Here is a 21,135-nt window from a genome sequence, read left to right as displayed (position 1 = left end):
GAGAACAATGTAATTTGTCGGAACAGTGCGAGGACGCGTCAGCAAATGAAAGAAGAGTGCAACAGAAAACCAAATGAATAAAATGTGTATTTAGACAAAATGAAAAGGATGTTGAAAGGAGTAGAGAAAGAGCAGTAGTTTAGTATGTACACAGCAAGAACAGATGATAAATGATATAAGCAGCGGAAAAGAAAGATCCAGCAATTGTCGTAGTAATAACAATAGTAGTAGTAGTAGTAGTAGTAGTAGTAATTGTAGTAGTAGCAGTAGTGGTGGTAGCAGTATTTAACAGCAGAACCAATCCACGCCCACAGAACACTTGGCTAGCCGGGTGATCCTATCGTTGCTATGATGCTCAAATTCCAGTTGACCACCAAAGTAACCATGGGAACGCTCAAACAGAGGTGTTCGGACAGGATTGACGGCGTGCAAACTTCGCTTCAGTACGACGTTGTTCTGGGTCAGAATCACGGCTACACCAATGACGCCCGCTGGAATTGTGGGTTGTACCCAGTTGCTGGAAGCGCTGCTGCTGCTGTTCCTGGAGCATCCTCCTGCTTCTGCTGCTGCACCGTCAACGGGAGCAGGCGGTATGAATTCGATCTGATGTCTGTTGTAGTCGAAGCGCGAAAGTCGTAACTGTGGACAGAGGGAGAAATGGATGGTTGGTTTGGAAGATGCTGAGGATGCTATGCCCATGTTTGAAGAAGCCGGGTTTGGCGGCAGACAAAGCATGCGTTGTTCGAGAGTATGAATTGGCGGAAGTTTGCTTCCAGGTATAAGCTGTGCCTGGATGACAGGCGAGTAGAGAGGATCGGATATCAGCAGCACATGGAGATGACGGTCGTTGAAGAATGGATGGGTGAGGAGGAGGCGGTCAAAGTACGGGCTGTCATCCTGGACGAGCCTTACGATGTCTTGGACCGGTAGATGCGATAGTATGACGAGTACGATTTCGAGTGGAAGTCGTCGTGAGATGGTGTTGGCAAGACCGAGAAGATTCATCTCATTGCTGGCAGTCGAAAAGGTTGTATCTGAATGGCTTCTCTCGCAGATGAAAAGAAAAAAAAAAGATCGGCAGAAAACAAGAAGAAGAAGAAGAAGAAGAAGAGGGGTGGGAGAGAGAGGGCTTTAATTCATGTTTCTTTTTATACACGTATTTCTCTCTTTGCTTTTTTTTTTGAAGTGCGGCTCAAGTGACACAGCAGCTGCATGCAGCGCAAACCCGTTTCGGCGTGCACAGTCCCGAAAGAAATGCTGCCAAGTGCTCCCCCCAAATGTGTAATGGCCGCATTAGTAGTCTACACCTATTTGTACAGTATTGCTTCCTGGGGGGGAAGGGTCTTTTGAGTGACCAGTGCCAACTTACACGCACACACGCTTCGATACACTTTACCCGCTCCTTCTCCCACATTTTTATTCTTCGTGTACACTATCTAAACACTACTACCGCGCCATGAATCCAGAATAGTAAGCAATTCACTACAGAAAGAAACTTCCTTCTTGTTCCCTGCCTAACCTGCTGCTATTTCTACCAGCGATTACCTCTTTAAATTACTACTCATTGGTGATTCCGGCGTTGGTATGTCCTTTTCCCCTTTAAAAAAAGACCTTTGGAAGTCTCCTAATGGACTTGTTTATTTTGGCTTATCACTAGGCAAGTCATGTCTTTTGCTTCGTTTCGCTGACGACACATACACCGAATCATACATTTCTACTATCGGCGTGGATTTTGTGAGTCTCTTTTTCACAATGAAGAACGGGATGAGCAGAATGGGGGAGGCTGTTGGAGGTGGGGGCGAACAAGCCGTCTTATTGGGGCCCCGGAACACTGACAATAAATGTTGTGGATATTTAGAAAATCAGAACGGTTGAACTTGAAGGCAGGACCGTCAAGTTACAGATCGTAAGTTGGTTATTGAAAGCACACACATCTGTATTTATTGTACAATTCTGCAAGAGGAAGGGGGTTTGTTTCTCTAACAAGTGTCTATTCTAGTGGGATACAGCTGGCCAAGAACGTTTCCGAACCATTACATCATCGTACTATAGAGGCGCACATGGCATTATTGTGGTCTACGATGTCACCGACCAAGACAGTTTTAATAACCTCCAGATGTGGCTCAAAGAGATAGAACGTTATGCAGCTGAAGGCGTCAGTAAACTGGTTGTCGGCAACAAGAACGACTTGACCGATAAAAAGGTCGTTGATACTACTGCGGTCAAGGTAATCATCAAAGAATAACTTTCTTCCTTTCAATGTCACGTTGTTATCAACCCGTGCGTCGTATGACTCTTGTTGTGTTCCTTCTTCTTTTCAACAATAGGAGTTCTCAGAGTCAACGTCAATCCCGTTCCTCGAAACTTCGGCCAAGGACTCAACCAACGTTGAGCAAGCGTTTTTGACGATGGCAAAACAGATCAAGGATAGGATGGGAAGTGCAACTATCAACAACAACCCCCAGCAAACGGTCAGAGTCTCGCCTGGTGCATCCGTGCAACCTGCCCAGGGCGGCGGTTGCTGTTAAATATATCTCTCTCCTCTCTCTCTCTCGCCCAACAACAAATTGCTTAATTGTATATGCACAGACAGATTTAATTTACTTTTTTAAATGACTGCTCCTGCTGCTGAAGAAAGCTGTATACTAGAAACGCACCACTTATACTCTCTCGATCTTTAATATGCCGCGGCTGATACATATATATCTCGTCGAACATCACATTATGTATATCCCTTTTCAAATCACATTATCTATACTATATATTCTTACTATACTTTTAAATCCAATTCTTTCTTGTGTATTCGATAATATTGATGGTTTGATGGGTTGTTTACGATGTATATTTCTGGTTCAAGGGCATCCAAGTGTTCCTAGGGTCGTTTTTCCTCAGATTGCTGGCATAACTACACTGCTTTCTGGTATCACCGTGCGTACAAAGATCAAAACTTAACAACACAGAGTCTACTTAAAAAATACTCGTCCAATGTTAATATGTCGTATGAAGCTCTGAATTCATATTACCTCTTTATCTTCGCTGGATCTTCGAGATCCCATCATACTTGTTTACACGCTGGTATGACCCTAACAAAGAGACCAAGGCCGACAGTTCGGATCTATTCTCTCTTGTTATTATATTGTTATAAATTAATCCTACAAATGTCTAACGCACCATTTTTGTGTAGTACAAGGGTTGAGTGACGAGCTTCAATGACATTCCATTTTGCTAATGTTTGAAATAAATTAGGCACGCTCGTCAAATTTCATGAGTAGCACAAGTTGTCATGAGGGATTGGACAAAGGTGCACTGCTTTAAATCTATAATTACATATATAAGGCCCAGTACTACCCGATCAGTCACAATACACTTTAATCTTACAGATACACATTTTGCTTGCCTCATCAACGAAAGGGTCTTATTTACGAATGAAATATTGGTGTGTGCACGAGTCAGCGCAAAATAACGTATGTATTGGACCATTGCCTCTGCTGTGACGCATAAACTTGCTGTGAGCTCATTCTACATTATTCATGTTTCATTGCCATCAGTCACTGCTAAGAAAGTCATGCTCTCTGTTGTACTCGCCGAGATTTCAAGACTTTTAATTCCAATGATGATATACACAGCAGGTGTGTTCCCCCTCTTTGTTCCTGGTGACTATGTGTCACTGTTTGATTCTTTTCCGTATGTAAAAGCTATGTATTCAAGTAATCCTTTTCCCTGCTGCATGCAGTTTGCTGATCATCTTTTTCATACGTTGTAGCCAGATGCAATGGGATTATCTTTTTAATCAACCCCACATTTGGTGGAACAATGAAAAAGAAAAGTACATAGAGTAAATAGTGCGATAACAGTTCCGTCGTATGCATGTATGTAACAGTAACTGACCCGATGTATGTACATGCTATTCAGATTCTTTTTGTCATGCCCGATGATGGTCTGATCTGCATTGAAAAAGCTTCTTATTCTCGGCGTCATGGGTATATTTTCTCCTCGATGAATATAATATTGAGCTTGTTGATTCTGATAAGTCCTAGATAAGATTCGTATATTATAAAAATGTCACACAGTGCTCACTGTAAACTTTCATGCGTTAGTGAACTCTATTGTCTCATTGTTCCTGCAATAAAACGTCGTCGTACGTACTACTGTAGCAGAATTTTCAGACGAGTATTATCTGTTTGTTGCTAGTATTCCGGGGTCAATAGCGTATGTGCTAGTGAAATGCGTATATACTCTTTATACATCAGGCGATAATAAGCTGCGAAAGCTTCTACTACACAGCGTTATGCACGCCTTCCTATTGCTTCCAGCAACCTTTTCTCAGCGAGGTTAAGATGGGAGCCGTCTTATTTGAAGAAGAAATGGAGTGCGGTATCATTTACTCTGTGATCAGAGCCAGAGTCGGATAATCGTTTCTTTCTTATAGTTACTGTACATGCTTACATCTTTTCAGACGTTTGATTTCGTCTACGGGTATATTCACAATCAGCTAAGATTGTATTCCGTGCCCTTGGTAACAGAAAGTCATATCTAGGGCAGTTTTATAGGTGAATAATGTTGAAGAACAGCAGTCGAAACGGTATTTACTGATCTTTTTATAGAAACAGCGCGTGAAAGAATAATAGCTAATCACGACAACAAGCAGAGGATGGTGGGCTATGACAACCACTTGCCATATATCTTCTCGACGAAATTCATGTTACACATTTTATTTAGACTGTCGATGGCTGGGACACGACGATACATAAAACGAAACTTGCCGAGCCCTGATTGGCTGTCGCCATTTCTTGCAGCGGCTGTGATCCCGCAAATAAGCCGGCTTGGAGCACCCCACCGCATACACCGTGCGGCGAGAACCAAAGCGCGCGTTCTTTTTGCCCTCTTCTAGAAAAACATATACATAATATATCTCTACAACCCCCCTTCTCCGCAATGAATATCTTTCGACTCGTTGCAGACTTGATGCATTTAGCATCCATTTTTATACTCTTGCTGAAAATTAGGAGTACGCGGTCATGTGTCGGCAAGTATATCCATACCGTTATACCTTAAGCATAAACGACGCTGAAGAAAAACGCAGGAAAAAGCTAATGACAGAAAACGACTAATGTATGATAATACAGGCATTTCATTCAAGTCGCAGTTACTGTACTCAATTGTCTTCCTGACACGTTATCTTGACCTATTCGTTAAATTTCACTCTGTATACAACACCTGCATGAAGATCTTTTTTTTTGCTTCATCCATTTACATTTTGTACCTCATGAAAGTCAAGTTCAAGGCCACTTACGACGCTAGTTTGGATACCTTCCGTATCGAGTACTTGTTGGGCGGCGCTGGCGTTTTGGCACTTGTATTTCCTCACGAATATACTGTTTTGGAGGTAAGAAGGAGCAGGAATCCTTTGAACAAATATAGACGAGGCTGTTTCAGGTGGCAGGCGCGTGCATGCATGCGCTAATGACATGTTAGGGGGTTGGACAGGCTATGTCGATAGATGTGTGTGACTAAATAACATTGGGGCTACCATAGGTCCTTTGGTCATTCTCGATCTGGCTCGAGTCCGTTGCAATTTTGCCTCAGCTGTTCATGCTTCAGCGTACAGGTGAAGCAGAGACGATCACAACCCATTACTTGTTTGCTCTAGGAGCATATCGTGGATTGTATATTCTCAACTGGAGTAAGTTGATCTAACTAGGACAGCTGAAATACACTACATTTACCTGATGATTTCCTGTTAACACTAACAAATCCAATGCTTACTGTGTCTATCTTCATAGTTTATCGCTACGTGAACGAAAACCATACCGACATTATTGCATGGGTTGCTGGTCTGTTGCAGACGGCTTTATATAGTGACTTCTTCTACATTTACTACACCAAGTACGGGCATTTCTTTTTATTTTTAGCAGGGAAGGGATTTGTTGTGAATGGAACTATGAGGCTGACTGATGATGGTGTTTTAATAGGGTTCTCAAGGGCAAGAAGTTCGAGTTACCGAAGTAAGCTTTATTTCATATTTTGCATATTTTGAAAGGTCAATCCTTCTTGCACCATTACTAATATAGATGTGTTTATAGAATGGTTTAAAAATCTGTCACTTTGTATTTCCTCGCGGTACTCTCTTCAGCCCCTATTGTCAATAGTATAAATAAAACACGATATCGGCTCATCCTTTCTTTTTTTCTCTTCACGAACGACAAATGAACTTTTACGCGATGGATTATATGTATTCTTTGTAACGCACACATGGCGTTGAGACATCAAGGGAATACATGAACAATGAAAATGGTATATGATTCATGAGGAGAACTTTCCATCCAGCAATAATTGTTATTACTACTACCGCATTCTACGTCTAGACATTACATGCTCTTATCTACTGCGTTTGCAAGGTCAAAAGTAGCTGACCGTGTACATCACCTGACGGAAGTATCTGATCCACTTAACCAACGATCCGAGAAAGACAACTTATATATCAGAGAATCATACTGTATTACATGAAAAATACCGACAATGGGCTCCGATGATCTACAAGACACTTTTGACAACACGGTTTCTTTAAAAGGATATTGGATGGCATAAGTTAAACTAGAATGTTCCAAAATCTATCATATCTATGCTTATTCTATAATGCCATTATACCGAGACAAAAAATCAAGGGATCAAGGGGAAAAGCGTAGCTCAAGTGCCTATGCAACCATGCCCACTTCCAAAGGAACGGATAACCGAATTCTTAACACATACTACTGCCCATTAAGGCTTTGTCAACTGGGTCGATTTAGCCAATGATGTGAAGTCACTACGCGTACTAGAAACAATGATGATCGAAATAGCAGCCATGACGGTACAAGCTGTTGTGTCTTCTCATAATGATTTTATTCTGACATCAACAAGGAGATCGGTTCCATAATGAAATCTGCACGTATCTAATTGCACAGTATCGTAAAAGGGTAATAATGAGTAAATGGTTAAAAGAGGAAAGGTGATTTGTCTGAATATAGTATCGAGCGGGATAAGAAGGAATACTATTTGCTTTGATACATAAAAGTAAGCTGGATGAGCTGAATTTCAGCGCTGCTATACAGTGAAGAAGACAGATAAATCATAATGACATAGCGGTGCAAACGTTATCAAGTAGACCCTGGCAGGTACGGAAGAAGCCGATGGTTTCAATCATCTCGTGGTTTATACTGTGTGTATTGGCAAATGATATATGCGAGCAATGTACAATGATGACGACATTTTTAGGGCCGATTTCTTCTAAGTGAGATACCTCCCTCTTGTTCACACGTTAAAAGCTGTTAAACAACGGGAGTAAACAAAAAGATACAACCATCATCATCATATCATTACTCAGCATTTAAAGTTTATGTTTCTCCCAATAGTAATGAAAGAACGTTGCACACCATGAAATGATCGTCCATCTATATATCTTGGATAAGCAAAGTTATAGGAGAACTGACAGTTATAAACATGCATTGTCTCGTTTATTCCTATTGTTTTTTTCTATTTTATTACGGCATCTTATATAAATAAAACATCGGATAACTTTATATTGAACTATAGAAGATCCCACCTTTTATCTTTACGGTATAAAGTTTATTTTTCTTGTGTGTTCACGTTTATCCTATCTTGGAAGTGATTCAATCCGTTTTCTTACATCATATACCCCTGTTATATCGCTAGCAGTAGCATTAGCATGATCAACGCATAGCTTTTATTGTGCATTCCCCACTAATGTCTTCTAGCTGGTACTTTATATGTGTGATTAGCTCACCAAATGAATTAGCCCCGGGCCATCATCGAGCTGAACAAATCATTGTTTGTGGTGCTACATATATGAGGACCAGTCCGATGGATTCATCAATCTGGAAAAGCAATAGAATAAAACTCGTGTAACAGCCCCTGTGCATCAATTGCGTAATTGTGCATTGCGCAAGCATGATGACATGGAGAGTATTGAGAACTTTTTTCTTTGTATCTGCTGCCCCGTCATGTACGAAGACAAGCAGATTCATTTGCGCGACCTCTCCATTGGCTATAACAGTACAGCTTACAAATCATCATAGCCATGTCATCGAGGAGACCCTGGATGAGGTCTGTCTTTTTCTCTACGTCAAGTATATGCTAACCCGATATTTACTTCTGCCCTCACGTTTGATCGTAAACCTAGCAGAGATGAATTGAAACAAATGTCAAATTTGTTAAAATACGATATTTTATTTGTACTGTCAAATCATTTGTAAATGCTCCAAAACATTACGCAATGTTTTGGTTCGTCATGATTGCATCATGTGAAGCTCGAAAGTATTACAGCAAAAATCACCAAAAAGAATATTTTAAACTATATTGCAAGATCCATCAATCTGATTTTTGAACTTGACGCCGGCGTGCAATGAGTATATTGAACGAGAGACTTATGCTAAAAGATCAACAGAGCATACCTAGAAAATACGTAATATCAGTATCATGCACTCCCCACTAGCAAACAAGTAGTTGCATAAGTTTATTACTATTCATACAAAATCATGTAGGTTGATTAGCAGTGATGAGCACACAGTGTTCCTTTATTTTTTTTCAAATTATTTGGAGAGAAAATGACGTGCTTGTCCATGCAAAGACGACAATGAACGACAGTTGTTCTGTGTCACAAAAGGATTGTAGCTTTTTTTTTTCCATTCCCCCCCCCAAGATTACGCAGATGATACGTCAAGACGCAATCAAGATTAAAGACTTATTCTTGACAACATCTTTTTCATAAATCGGGTGATAGAATCTATAACATGAATTGAAATGAAATCATATTGTCCGTAAAATACAATGATAAGGTAGGAGATAGTCATAATAATCTCGGTCATCACATTAGTTTTTTTGGATCGCGGAGAGGACCGAGTTACTTGACTTTTGATCAAAAGGTGATTGTTTAACTCGCGTTTTTTAAGCAAGAAATGTTGATGACGACATTTTATGTTATATGAATGTAATTGTAACATCATAACTGTTTGCTTTCTTATTTTAGCAAGTAATTAGGTACATACTACATGTCAAGCAGTCAAAACATTAATATATAAAACATCTGTCTTGATTTAACTAGCTATGTCACTATATAATTCATCAATGATGTTTCTTCATCAACTTCATGTATTTTGTACTATGTCTTACCCTCAAGAAATTTTACGGGGCAGATACCATCTACAACAATTCTTTGAATACAATGACTTGGATATGATCTATACAAATGTCGATTTCAAGGCTATGACTCCGAAAGAAATCATTCGGATGCGTCGTAAGTCGATTGTCGCGGAACCTGCTATGCCAGTATCTACGGCAGCGTCTTCATCATCCGATAGCACTAGCACTGATACCCCACCAAAATCCAACCGTCAAAAAGCCATTGCTCTTTGTGGAACTTTTGATAACTTTCTCTTCTCGCAATTAAATCAAGAACAATATCATCAGCTACTGCAAGTTATGAATACAGGTGTGCACTTTTCGAAAGGTTCAGTCATTGCTCAGCAAGGAACTTATGGCGACAAGTAAGTGCTTTCCATGAGGACGTGATGGGTAGAGGCTAAAAACTACTGGTAGACCAACTGTATATACGTACTCGTTAACACAACCTTTCGTTTTATTTTTTGATCATTTCCAGATTTTACATTGTGGAGTCTGGGATGGTTGAGGAACGAATGGGCAATGTTGTCAAGTGTCGCTATCTGATGGGCGGCAGTTTTGGAACGCTATCGCTTTTACATTTCCATCGATGGCCGGCGTCGTATGTCGCTGCAACGGACGACGTGGTCCTTTCAGAGCTGAGCCGGGAGGATTATCAATCCGTGTTGATCAACGACGCCGAATCCAAGCGGCTGAACAGAAGACGGCTCGTCGACAAGGTTCCTACATTCAATAAGCTAGATCCCATTGATCAGAACCTGGTTGTGGATGCATTGACGCCGGTTGAATATCACGATGGCCAAATTGTGTATAATCAAGGCGATCAAATTGCCGACAACAGAATCTTCATCATTGAATATGGCACTGCACTTGGCATAACAGAAACCGAAGGTTACTCGCGAACTATTGAAATGTTTTTGAAGGAAGGTACATGCCAAAACATCTCATTTACTCATTCTAGATATTGTTATTACTTGGTTTTTGTTTTGCTCGTTGTGCTAACTTTACAAAGGTGATTATTTTAATGACGGTGATATTCCAAACAAAGGTCATATCCGGCAAAGAATGACTATCATTGCGCAAGGCCCGTTGACATGCTTGACTATAGATAGAACGGCCCTTTCTCATCTACTTGGCGACTCATTGTATGTACAAGAAGATATACTCAATAAATAAATAAGATATTTTATGTACTTGGTAATACTCGTTTTCAGTGTGATGTGTGTGATATATTTTGATCATGAAGATGTTTCTTGCAACTTTTGCTTTTTTCTAGCTAGATAACGTTCTCTAGCACTCATTGCTGCCTCATCCGTAGTACGTTTAGTAGCAGCCTTCTGTTCCAATTCCCGCTGTCGTTCTTCTTCAGCCTCACGCTCCTTTTGACGTGTCTCCATCATCTGCTTTTCGATTTCTTGGCTATATCGTTCTCGTTCTTCTGCATTACCACCACCCTTTCGTCGTGCCTCGTATTCCTCAACCTTCTTGCGCTTGTATTCATCATATTCTTTCTGTCGTTCTTGGGCGCTCTCGTCGGCCAATGAGCCGAATGAGCCAAACTTGGGTCGTACGTTCAATCCAGCACCAAGCAGCTGCCGTCGATCCACAATTTCGTTATTATCGTTGAGCATGACTTGCTTTCCTTCGCTTTCAGCTTGTTTCGCTAGATCGACATCCAACGCTTCTTTTTCATCTTGTTTGTCTCTTTGTTCCTTTCCACTCGCCTCTTGCTCCTTCTTTTGCTTCAAGTGTCGCATTATTGCTTCGCGCTCTTTGTCCTTTTTATCTAAAATTTGTTTGTAAAAGGATGCCATCTTCTTGCCCTTGTTTGCCTCGTCTAATACAAACACAGTGTAATCCGATTAGCTACTGTTTATTTAGTCCATATAATAAACATATCTGTAACCTTTACCTTCTCGTTTACGTTCTTCGGCTTCAATTCGTTCCATTTCTTCCTTATGCTTCTTAAAACTATTTAATGTCGTAGCTGTCAGCACATGTTTTTTTTTCTTTACGAAACTTTCAACATCTTTCTTCCTAGCAATTATTTAAAGACTTACGTTTCAGTCACAATGACCTCCTTGTCGGCAAACTCATCACCTTCTGCCTCACGTTCACGAGCAACCTTTTTCTCCTCCGCCAATAATCGATCCTTTTTCCGAACTTCTGCCATTTCTAATAGCCCTTGGATATATTTTGGCTAGCAATAAACGAAGAACACAAATACATGGCAATAAGAATATGTACAACCAACTTTATCCTACTCTATGCAACAGCCATGCGAACTCTTGATATACCTTTTTTGTTTCTGGTCCCTTCAAGGCCTCTTTTTTAATTTGTTCGGCTTGTTTCAAATCATCGTATACGGCGTCATAATCAAAAATATTGGCGTCTTCTTGCAATGCTTTGGCATGTTCTTCAGCGATCTTTTTACTGGCTGTGTTGACTTTGGAAAGTTGTTGATTGACGTTGCTGCGGTGCTTATTCTTGTCTTTACTGGTACTACTACTGCTTTTGCCGGATTTAGAGGCTTGCTGTTGTTGATCGTCGTTGTCTCCACTGTCATCGCTCTCGTCTTGGGCAAATGTGTTTTTTGGCGTAAATCTTGGCCTTGGCTTTTTAGCTTTTACGTTTAATCCAAACTTCATGATCGTGAATGAGTAGTACTGCGAAAAGTTCAAGTTGATCGTGATAGAGGAACCTGTGTGCTGCTGAGATTTATTATTAAAATTAAGCAACGATGGATCAATGCATCAATATTGGCTTTTAATATGTGAGTGAGTAGTCGTCAGATTTCTTACTGCTATCACCCACAACAAATCTTATACAGACGATGAGCTTACTCTCTTAGTTTATAAGTATAGCTGGTCCTATACTAGAGGCAGTAATTTATTGTATACAGCAATTTATATGTTTGTACGATAATCGCTAATTTGAAGATGTGCTTTGTTAAGAAATGATATTTTTTTTAGTAGTCGTACTGCGTCCACCTATCAACAACGGACTCGTAAGGAGTTGGCGTGCCTCTCTGCTGAGCGGCAGCAGCAGTGAAAGAAGTTTCAGTTGTAGAAACAGTAATGCCCTTTATCTATCAAAGGTCGATCCAAACATTGCTGTTAATTCGTACACTTATTAAATGAAGACCACAATGACTATTACTAAATACCTTTTCATATTTCGGAAACGGTAATGTACCCTTGAAATAGCAGTAAAGAGCGATCACCACGTTTGTCCACGTATCATCCTCTAGCTGTTGTGGGTTCTGTTGATCCGAAATCGGTCGAAGAGCTCTACTTGATTGAGATGCTGCTGTTGCCTATATAGTAACAGTAAGTTACGTTTGCTATACAATACCATGATACTGTAATGTGCACTTGTCGGATCTAATACTCGTTTAATTGTACAGTACCTGAATAAGTGCCAAGCAAATTTTACTGGTCTCGCTAGCATATTTATGGTGGTGCTGATGATCATGGCTCTGCTGACGAGTGATTAAGTTATGTATTGATTGAGCGATAGGGGGTATGTAGCGTGTCAATTCGGCCAATTTCTGCATAAATTACCTTTTATGTTTTAGCAAATTCTCAACTTAATTATATATATGTAATGCTATGTCAAGAAAAACGTGAAAAAATAAGGTATGGCGCGTTACCATGCGGTACTCCGGTGAAAATACCAATGGGTAAATCGGAGCGACTCGGTCACAGAAGAGCTGGAATATGGCGGCACAAAGAAACTCATTTGTGATGTTGGATGGATCTAGTAGTGCCTCGGATAACTTTGCTGGATGTATAACAAGGGAGGACGAGGTTAAGGATTTTAAAACATCAAAGCTTGTATATACTGTCATAAGAACATTATGTGTAAAAAGGATATTTTGCGTTTTCCATTCAGTCTTTAGATAGAGCTTAACCAGATTCCCATGAGGTGCTGACTTCTTAAGCAAGTACGACAATGGGGTGTCAACAGGGGACGAAGTACATGATAGTTGCAACTGATAGCCTTCAAGCAATTACCATGTATGTTTTAGTAGCTATTCTATAATATATAATGAACATATTTACTGCTTACACTCACTATGATGTATCGGAATTTCCTGCTCGAAATCGAAACCACAATGGCCCAAAACCTTTCAGTAGAAACGAGCGTTAAGAACACTGAAGAAATGATCATGTAATCAGTAGCGCAGTATAGCATGTCATCATACCAGCCGTAATGGATTTTTGATCCAATGTATAGGTTGGGTGCTATCCAAAATACCGTTTATCCTATTTTCGCAGTATTGTCATCATGAGCAGGTGAGCCGAAGATTCTGACAGGAGTGTGCCTCGACAGAATAGGCAGATAATACAAGAGAAAACACATATCTGTACTGTCAGCAATCCCTGGTCCAGAATGACATCCAAATCCTCCAGAGCAAAGACATGGATGCTGTAAGGGTACTGAGGATACTCGACGCAAACAGTGCAGTCTACGCGCAGCATAGTGGTCACATGAGTTGCGTTGTTGTTTCTGCTGTTTGACTCATCGTCATCGTCGTCGTTGCATACAAGCTGGCGACGCTGACGGGCGGTTGGTGTCATTGTGATTGCTATCTTTTCATACTGGCAATGGGGGATACTTTCAGATTGGGTGGCCTTGTAGCACGAGGACGACAGTGACATAATTGACGAAGAGAAACGCTAAAAAAAGGCCTAAACGAGGAAAATGTAATCTCTTATGCAGATCAGTACTGAGCAAAACTCAGACACGGACATGAAAAGAGAGTGTACAACCTGGATAGTGGAGTATCTTACTGCTGGAGAGTACAATGCAGTTAATGTGACCAGCGCACAAGGTTATCCACCACAGTAGTCAGTGCAGAAGGTATGACCGTTTCTCTACGAACGCGCTTATGATTGCAGCATGAACACGAAAGACATATAGACTGCATTGCGTAACGCATACAAGAGAGCACAAATGGTTACGGTAAACATATTAACACTGTTCTTGTTCGTGCCATGATAAAAAAAAGCTTTTGCTTTTCATTTTCATGGTGGAACCTTAAAATGGTAACTCGGAACGTCGGACTATGTCTTGGTGGCATATAAAATACACGCGGCCCGACGACAGTAGGTCTTCTTTTCAAACTTGAAACTCTCTTTTTAAATATCCACAGAAACATGAGTGAAGCTGGCAATTGGTGCTTGATCGAGAGTGATCCCGGTATGTCCTTTGTTGATTTACTGATAATTTTATTGAATTCCTAGTCAATGCTTACTTGTGTCTCTCCGTATGCATGTGGATCATTAGGTGTGTTCACAGAACTGATCTCTGGCATGGGCGTCAGGGGCGTACAAGTAGAAGAGATTTGGAGCTTAGACGAATCAACTATGGAACAGTTAAAGTAAGATATTTCTTATAACTTCACCGATTAGCTAGCAAAGAATGAACTGATTGTTGTTGCTTAGGCCGATCCTTGGTTTGATCTTTTTGTTCAAATGGCAAGACGCTTCTGGCGGTTCGGAACCCACTTCGGGAGGCCAACCCGATGCGGCCGCAGACCATGTATTCTTTGCCAACCAAGTAATCAACAACGCTTGCGCCACACAGGCCATTTTATCCATCTTGTTGAATCGAGACGATATTGATTTGGGCCAAGAGTTGCGTAACTTTAAAGAATTCACTGCCGACTTTCCACCTGATGTGAGTTTTCTTTGTTACTACATTGTTGCTAGTAATTTTTCGCATCCTATTAGAGGATGGTTATCTGTTCCTTTCATTTGACTGTAAAGCCTAATAATTACATACACTGTATAGATGAAGGGCCTGGCTATCTCAAACAGTGATTTGATCCGATCAGTACACAACAGTTTTGCACGATCCGATCCATTTGTGAACGAAATCCAAGATCCACGAGCAAGCAAAGACGAGGACTTATTTCATTTTATCGCGTACTTGCCTATTCATGGTGCGCTCTATGAATTGGATGGTCTGAGTCGAGGCCCAGTTAACCTAGGTAATGATGTAATTTTGGTTTCGAATTTGTGTGTTGCTGTTTGTTACTACATGTTACTGACCGCTAATTCTTGAAATGATAAACAAAATGACTTATTAGGCGCATGTACGGATGATAATTGGGTGACCAAAGCCAATGAAGCTATCATGGGTCGAATGGAAAAATACGGAGCTAGTGAACTGCATTTCAGTCTGATGGCATTGACGGGAGACCGGATAGATCTTTACCAAGAACAGATAGAAGAAGTGGATGGGCTGTTGTTGTCGTTGCCTGACGACGCAACGGACGAGCGACGACGATTGGACGAGGATCGTAATTTATTGGAACACAAATTACAACTCGAAAAAGAGAAGCGAGCACGGTGGCACGTAAGTATTTTGTTATATGATGTGTAGTGGATCAGTTCTTTTTGAGAGGAGAAACCGAGAGAATCACGACTGATTATGCGAATCGCTTCTAATCATAATGTGTTGTCAACAGAGAGAAAACATACTTCGCAAGCACAATTTTGTGCCAATGATCTATAACCTGCTACGTACACTTGCAGAACGCAAGGAACTTGATCCACTTATAACCACTGCAAAAGAAAAGGCAACAGCAAGAGCTGCTGAAAAAGCAAAGGCCACGGCGGAAAAGAAATAAGTTTGTTTTCCGTCGCGCGCATATAGTATGTGTGTGGTGGAATATAATAAAAAGGCTGTCAAAATATTATTTACTATGAGGTTTAATAATACTTAATTGCAAAATGTTGTAGTACTGTACATTGTAGGAATTACATATGAAAAGAACAAAGAAGCGTGTTATAAGAAGATGGTGATTAACACATGATGAAGGAAAAAAACGGGTGCAACAAGCATTAAGGGTAAGAGATATCCAATAGCGATAGCGACTTTGCTGCTAGTGGCGCTTGTGAATGCTAAGGGATTTGAGGAGACCGGTTTGTTGTTATCGCCGTTGCTGCCTACAAGACCACTGACATCGTATGGATCATCTGTGACAGCCGTGCCATTGAAATAATCCAAATGCCGTCCGACTAATGCAACCGAACTCTTAGGTAGTGTAACCTCACACCGATCAGGCGCACTGCATATCACTTCCTCAATGGCAACATCTCCTCGTAAACGACCATCCGATACATTATGCAATGTTTGGCCTGCCCATTGGATCGCATGTCGTTCTTGTAAGCTTGTTGCTGTCAATCGCTTCACCTTGAGCTTCGCAATGCCATCACTATCATCCACGGGTATCCAGCCCTCCTGCTGCGGTTGTAGTGGAAATACAGCTTCATTGTCTGGATCAAAATTGATCAACACTGCATATGTGAATTGCTGCTTGTGAAAAATAGCGTATGCAGCTTGTGAGTCCGATGGCAGATCAATATGCACGACCTGTGCGGCTGTGTCTGATGGGCCAAGGGCTTCCGCTGTTACCAACGAGCCATAATAGATGGGATTCGCTGTCCAACTGCTGCCGATTTTGGACATTGGGTTATAGTGTGCTTTGGGTCCACCTAGTTGAAGTTCGACAGACGAGAAACTGATCGAGTACAGAAACAGTTGCCAGTCGACCCACCAGAGCGCCGAGACGAAAGTGTCGGAAATCCCTTGAATGCCACCACATGCTGTCCGCATTACACTCAATTGTGATTAGCAAGAGTACGAGCTACTAGTTTGCTCCTGTTTAAAAACAATTTCACATACCCGCTGTGTTGGTTTCCCCCATGACCAATTCTTTGCCGCTGCCCGTGATCACCTGGGCCTGTTCTTGGTACATCTTCCGTGGCAGCGAAGTGATCCATGCATGGCTGAGATAATCATCGATTTCGCCCTTGGCGACACCAAAGCATGCATTAGAACTATATTTTTGCACAGTGATCGAATTGATAAGCTCCTTGCTGCGCTCAAAGTAGCCACTATCTAACAAGTCTTGGAGGTGCCAGGTGCAACAAATAACGCCACCCGAGAAGATATTGCGTTGTCGTTGGTTATCGTCGTTGTTATAAAAATGTTGTGACAGTTGCGTTGCCCAGGCAACCCATTCGCCCGTATAGTCTTGAACGCCCCATCCATCGGATCGTAAACCGTGCTTTGCATACAAGTCAGGCTCGTTACCGATTTGGACTGCATAAAGCAAGTCGCCGAGCTTGTCTACAGCAACCTTGCCCAAACTCAGAGCGCTTTCCATATCGCCCGCATTTTCAAAGTTGAGCCCCACTGTCCATTTGATCGCAACGATGTTGCTGAGTCGACGCATGGCATCAAACAATTTACTATGCACTTTTATGTTGTATGTAGTGGCGCCACTGTTGGTGCGTGTTGCTTGCTCGCCCGTTTTTGCGATCGGCGCGCTGATGCTTTCGTCCGAAGACGCGGCGTCTTGGGAGTTGCCTCCTAACTTTAAATGATAGAATAATTAATATCAAAGCACATGTGCATCGGGCAATCCAGAAGGCACCGTAAGGCCCTCTTGATCTGCTGCTGCGGTCGTGATACTATTGTTGTAAGTTTACCCGGATCATCAAGGCGCCTCGTCGATCCTCGATGTTACGTAGCAGCTGAAGGAATCCAGCACTTTGTTTGTCGCTCCGCGTACCGAATACAGTGGTCCAGTGACTCATTTCGAGGGAGAAGCCATGAGAATATGACGGAATTTCGATTCCTGATGCGGTGCTCGGCAGCTGTACGACGAATGGCTCATTTATACTGTTACCATCATTATTGTCTTCTTGGGCGACGACAGCGAGGTTGGTAGTAGTGGTCGTAAATGTTAATAGTAACGACAGCAGTAGTGGTAAAATTACAGTCAATAAAATAAGCGGCATTTATTTAGATAAGGAAACAGGAGGGTAAAGTTTAGGTATAGTGAATACAAGCAAACCTTATTTGTCGCTTAATTTTCCTAAATGTCTTTGTTCCTAGCAGCTTTTGTTCTTCCTCGGTGCATTTTACGATGATATGTCTCTATTTAACACCAATCGCCAATTACAATGCCTTATATTAAGGACAGACTATTTATGTGGATTATGTATTATGTATGCATGTACGCATACATGGAGTGAGAAGTGGTAATAGGCATTTGAGTGTTTAAGGGTTTCCTTTGTGTGAGCATTTTTTGTCTACCTGACGAAATCTTAGTGCTCTACCCTTTCACTTGTGATGAAAGAGTGCATTGACTGATAGGTTTTGACACCACAAAGAAAGAGTAGCCCGGATTCTGTTTATATCAAAGGCTTTTTCTTCTGTTGATATGATGCAATCCCACGTATCAGTGGAGCTCAAGGAGGCAGTACGCAGAAGATAACAACGCCGCTGTTAATTGCTCATCGCACATATGTCATATAAGGAATGAGTCAGAAACCCGCCGGGACAGTTTTTACCCGTGCGCGGACACACCGGTAAGAGTGGTCCCTACATGCATATTAGAAAAAGAATAAATTATTCAGAAACATCAGTACAAAAGAGACTCTCACCTCCTTTTCTTTCCCGCTTCAACTTTTTCTGCGAACGCTGCAATCTCGAAATGGGAAAAGAAAAGCCTCTTCCATACCGACAATTGTTTATCATTTGCGCATGTCGCTTTGCTGTAAGCTTTTCAATTCATTTGCCGTCCCTTTCCTCAATGCAAACCATACTGATCTCGGAAATGACTTTTTTTTTAATATTTTCAGGAACCCATATGCTTCACAGTGATTTTCCCATTCATTCTCTTCGTAAGTGCTACACAAATATTTGCACTCCACCACAGTGTTTTCTTTGCAGCTTACAACAGAATAACTCACTAACTAAACAAACGACAAACAAATAGATGATCCGTGACTTTAATCTGACGGACGAGAAGCATCTTGGCTACTATGTTGGTTTCATTACATCAGCCTTTGCTGTTGCCCAGCTGCTGACAGGTAATGTGAATTCCTTTATATCCAAAACGATGATCTCTGTATGTATATGACTCGTGTTAATTGTCAATTTTCTCGCTGTGGATCCATGACCATTTTATTTTCATCGTGCATCACCAGGCATTCACTGGGGCATGTTATCCGATCGCATTGGCCGTCGGCCTGTCATTCTTTTTGGTCTGTTTGGCACCTTGTCTAGCATTCTACTGTTTGGCCTGTCGAAAAACTTTGCATGGGCTTTGTTTTCTCGTAGCTTGTGTGGTCTTTTGGTAAGTAGCAAGGCATTGCAACAACATGTTAGAGATGAAATGTGCGTTCCTGCTAATCATAAGTATCAACACACATAGAATGGCAACGTGAGCGTGTTGAAAAGCATGGTATCAGAAATCACAATCGAACATTCACCCGAACAGCGAGCACGAGCGTTCTCGTTTTTGCCTTTGATGTTTGGCATTGGCAGTATATTGGGCCCCATGCTGGGTGGTCTTTTGTCCAATCCAGTTGAAACGTATCCAAGTATCTTTGGCCGTGGCGGTCCTCTTACTGATTTCTTTACCGAATTTCCATATTTCCTTCCCTGCTTTGTATCTGCCGTGATCTGTGCACTTGGCTTGATCTTCGGCATTTTCTTCCTGGAAGAGACATTAGAAAGCGCAAAGCCAACCACACAGGATCCACCGACCAAGGTGTTCCATGAACTTGAGGAAGAACGTCCTTTGATTCAACACAACGAAGACTACAACACTTTCAATGGCACAACAACAGATGACAGCGATCGACGCTCGACAACTTCGCCCACACCTACTTTACCCGATCAATCACCAGCGCCGTCATTCCGAGAATCACTAACGCCTGCTGTCCTGGCGATCTGCTTGGCATATGCTCTATTTTCATTCCAAGCAATCTTTTATGACGGTAAAGCTCACTGAGTATATCTCATGACAAAGAAGAATTCACACGGCCACTACTGCACATGCGTGTGTGTATGTTATATACTCATCGTTTTATTGTATAATTTAGAGTTGTTCCCCATTTGGACGGCGAGCAAGCGGGAAAATGGTGGCCTTGGATTCCAATCCGATGAAATTGGCATTGCATTGGCCTACTGCGGCTGTGTTACACTATTTGTGCAGCTGCTCCTGCTGCCTGCATGGACCAGGTGGTTTGGCCAGCTACGACTTTTCCAGATTGTTCTCTTTGGCTGTATCTTTCTATACTTAGGCCAAGGTTTTACGCGCTACATGTACAATATCCCCGATCCAAGCGGCCACACGCAGACCAAGTTCTGGGTCTGGGTAGGGCTGATTCTCACTTCGACGTTAAAGACCATGTTCCATACCACTGCATTCACGAGCTGTACCATCTTGACAAATGATGCTGCGCCACGGTTGGATTGCTTGGGTGCTGTGAACGGCTTTGCTCAATGTAAGTTTTGGCTTTTTGCTCTGAGCTGTTGATTACGAAAGCTTTTGGGAGGAAGTGCAAGAAACAAGAGAGAGAGGGAGAGAGAGAGGGAGAGGTACAAGAACGTTGAATACTAGGTGAGAAAACTGACTTCTTTCGGGTTGCAATCTGATAGGCTGTGCAAGTGGCATGCGGGCTTTCGGACCGGCGACATGTGGTGCAATCTGGTCCGCGTCATTAGGAGCCGAATGGATCCCGTATCCCATCCGGATCCACATTTCCTGGATTACCTTGTCCATTGTCGGCGTTGTTACCTTCTATTCGAGCACAAAACTTAATCCCGTCGACTACGATACTTCAAAGTTCTTGCGTGAAGAGCAAGTGTTCCCTCCTCCAGAAGACGAAGAAGACATGAATCGTCGTGCTTAGACAATCAAAGCAAAATCCACATAAAAAACACACATCCATCTATTATAGTCATGCACCTTTTATCAACCATCTTTCTCCTCCACACACATCTATCCCCTTCCTTCAGTCTCCACTAAAAGACCCTTCCTGTTCATCCTATCTCCTACTATCCCGACTTGGCATTTTCCATCCATTTGCATTGTTATATATCATATACCATTTCATAGACCTTTTTTTCTGCAAAATAAAAAAC

The 21,135-nt window shown here is 41.7% G+C and overlaps 9 protein-coding genes across 9 annotated transcripts; 5 read left to right on the top strand and 4 right to left on the bottom strand.

The window, feature by feature from the left end:
• Positions 1-481: 481 nt before the first annotated feature.
• BDB00DRAFT_792027 (GTP-binding protein ypt1) lies at positions 482-2,528 on the top strand (the record flags this gene model as incomplete). Its single annotated transcript, XM_053121085.1, has 7 exons — positions 482-590; positions 1,467-1,470; positions 1,539-1,582; positions 1,658-1,734; positions 1,859-1,906; positions 2,000-2,227; positions 2,328-2,528. The coding sequence occupies 7 exons, from the start codon at positions 482-484 to the stop codon at positions 2,526-2,528; spliced, it is 711 nt and encodes a 236-aa protein (XP_052974534.1).
• A 260-nt stretch (positions 2,529-2,788) lies between these two features.
• BDB00DRAFT_849257 (uncharacterized protein) lies at positions 2,789-4,061 on the bottom strand. The gene is made up of 6 exons (XM_053125361.1): positions 3,913-4,061; positions 3,764-3,826; positions 3,549-3,629; positions 3,185-3,464; positions 3,026-3,075; positions 2,789-2,965 (listed from the first exon to the last, which is right to left on the bottom strand). The coding sequence occupies exons 3-4, from the start codon at positions 3,565-3,567 to the stop codon at positions 3,256-3,258; spliced, it is 228 nt and encodes a 75-aa protein (XP_052974533.1). The 5' UTR covers positions 3,568-3,629; positions 3,764-3,826; positions 3,913-4,061; the 3' UTR covers positions 2,789-2,965; positions 3,026-3,075; positions 3,185-3,255.
• A 738-nt stretch (positions 4,062-4,799) lies between these two features.
• On the top strand, positions 4,800-6,327 carry BDB00DRAFT_849256 (ER lumen protein retaining receptor-domain-containing protein). Its single transcript, XM_053125360.1, has 6 exons — positions 4,800-5,026; positions 5,127-5,386; positions 5,536-5,683; positions 5,784-5,886; positions 5,973-6,005; positions 6,084-6,327. Exons 1-6 carry the CDS (start codon positions 4,936-4,938, stop codon positions 6,091-6,093), a joined length of 645 nt encoding a protein of 214 aa, XP_052974532.1. The 5' UTR covers positions 4,800-4,935; the 3' UTR covers positions 6,094-6,327.
• Positions 6,328-9,436: 3,109 nt separating this feature from the next.
• BDB00DRAFT_849254 (uncharacterized protein) lies at positions 9,437-10,353 on the top strand. Its single transcript, XM_053125359.1, has one exon. The coding sequence runs from the start codon at positions 9,678-9,680 to the stop codon at positions 10,191-10,193; it is 516 nt and encodes a 171-aa protein (XP_052974531.1). The 5' UTR covers positions 9,437-9,677; the 3' UTR covers positions 10,194-10,353.
• Positions 10,354-10,415: 62 nt separating this feature from the next.
• Positions 10,416-11,825, bottom strand: BDB00DRAFT_792024 (coiled-coil domain-containing protein 55-domain containing protein; the record flags this gene model as incomplete). The annotated part of the gene is made up of 4 exons (XM_053121084.1): positions 10,416-11,014; positions 11,090-11,148; positions 11,238-11,377; positions 11,475-11,825. The coding sequence occupies 4 exons, from the start codon at positions 11,823-11,825 to the stop codon at positions 10,416-10,418; spliced, it is 1,149 nt and encodes a 382-aa protein (XP_052974530.1).
• A 271-nt stretch (positions 11,826-12,096) lies between these two features.
• On the bottom strand, positions 12,097-13,841 carry BDB00DRAFT_932869 (uncharacterized protein; the record flags this gene model as incomplete). Its single annotated transcript, XM_053129101.1, has 6 exons — positions 12,097-12,265; positions 12,344-12,493; positions 12,587-12,727; positions 12,830-12,960; positions 13,385-13,424; positions 13,551-13,841. 6 exons carry the CDS (start codon positions 13,839-13,841, stop codon positions 12,146-12,148), a joined length of 873 nt encoding a protein of 290 aa, XP_052974529.1. The 3' UTR covers positions 12,097-12,145.
• A 474-nt stretch (positions 13,842-14,315) lies between these two features.
• Positions 14,316-15,900, top strand: BDB00DRAFT_849249 (ubiquitin carboxyl-terminal hydrolase). Its single transcript, XM_053125358.1, has 6 exons — positions 14,316-14,382; positions 14,470-14,563; positions 14,628-14,862; positions 14,977-15,175; positions 15,275-15,543; positions 15,656-15,900. The coding sequence occupies exons 1-6, from the start codon at positions 14,340-14,342 to the stop codon at positions 15,815-15,817; spliced, it is 1,002 nt and encodes a 333-aa protein (XP_052974528.1). The 5' UTR covers positions 14,316-14,339; the 3' UTR covers positions 15,818-15,900.
• Positions 15,901-15,926: 26 nt separating this feature from the next.
• BDB00DRAFT_59807 (uncharacterized protein) lies at positions 15,927-18,158 on the bottom strand. The gene is made up of 3 exons (XM_053117980.1): positions 17,685-18,158; positions 16,876-17,569; positions 15,927-16,796 (listed from the first exon to the last, which is right to left on the bottom strand). The coding sequence occupies exons 1-3, from the start codon at positions 17,994-17,996 to the stop codon at positions 15,976-15,978; spliced, it is 1,827 nt and encodes a 608-aa protein (XP_052974527.1). The 5' UTR covers positions 17,997-18,158; the 3' UTR covers positions 15,927-15,975.
• A 536-nt stretch (positions 18,159-18,694) lies between these two features.
• Positions 18,695-20,903, top strand: BDB00DRAFT_877646 (major facilitator superfamily domain-containing protein; the record flags this gene model as incomplete). Its single annotated transcript, XM_053127645.1, has 7 exons — positions 18,695-18,757; positions 18,843-18,884; positions 18,980-19,073; positions 19,191-19,339; positions 19,418-19,985; positions 20,091-20,495; positions 20,650-20,903. The coding sequence occupies 7 exons, from the start codon at positions 18,695-18,697 to the stop codon at positions 20,901-20,903; spliced, it is 1,575 nt and encodes a 524-aa protein (XP_052974526.1).
• Between the last annotated feature and the right edge of the window lie 232 nt (positions 20,904-21,135).

The sequence above is a fragment of the Zychaea mexicana genome, assembly GCF_025766255.1.
Source record: "Zychaea mexicana strain RSA 1403 chromosome Unknown BDB00scaffold_113, whole genome shotgun sequence".
NCBI lineage: Eukaryota > Fungi > Mucoromycota > Mucoromycetes > Mucorales > Lichtheimiaceae > Zychaea > Zychaea mexicana.
Note: the sequence above shows the minus strand (reverse complement) of the source record. Positions and strands in the feature narration are given on the sequence as shown.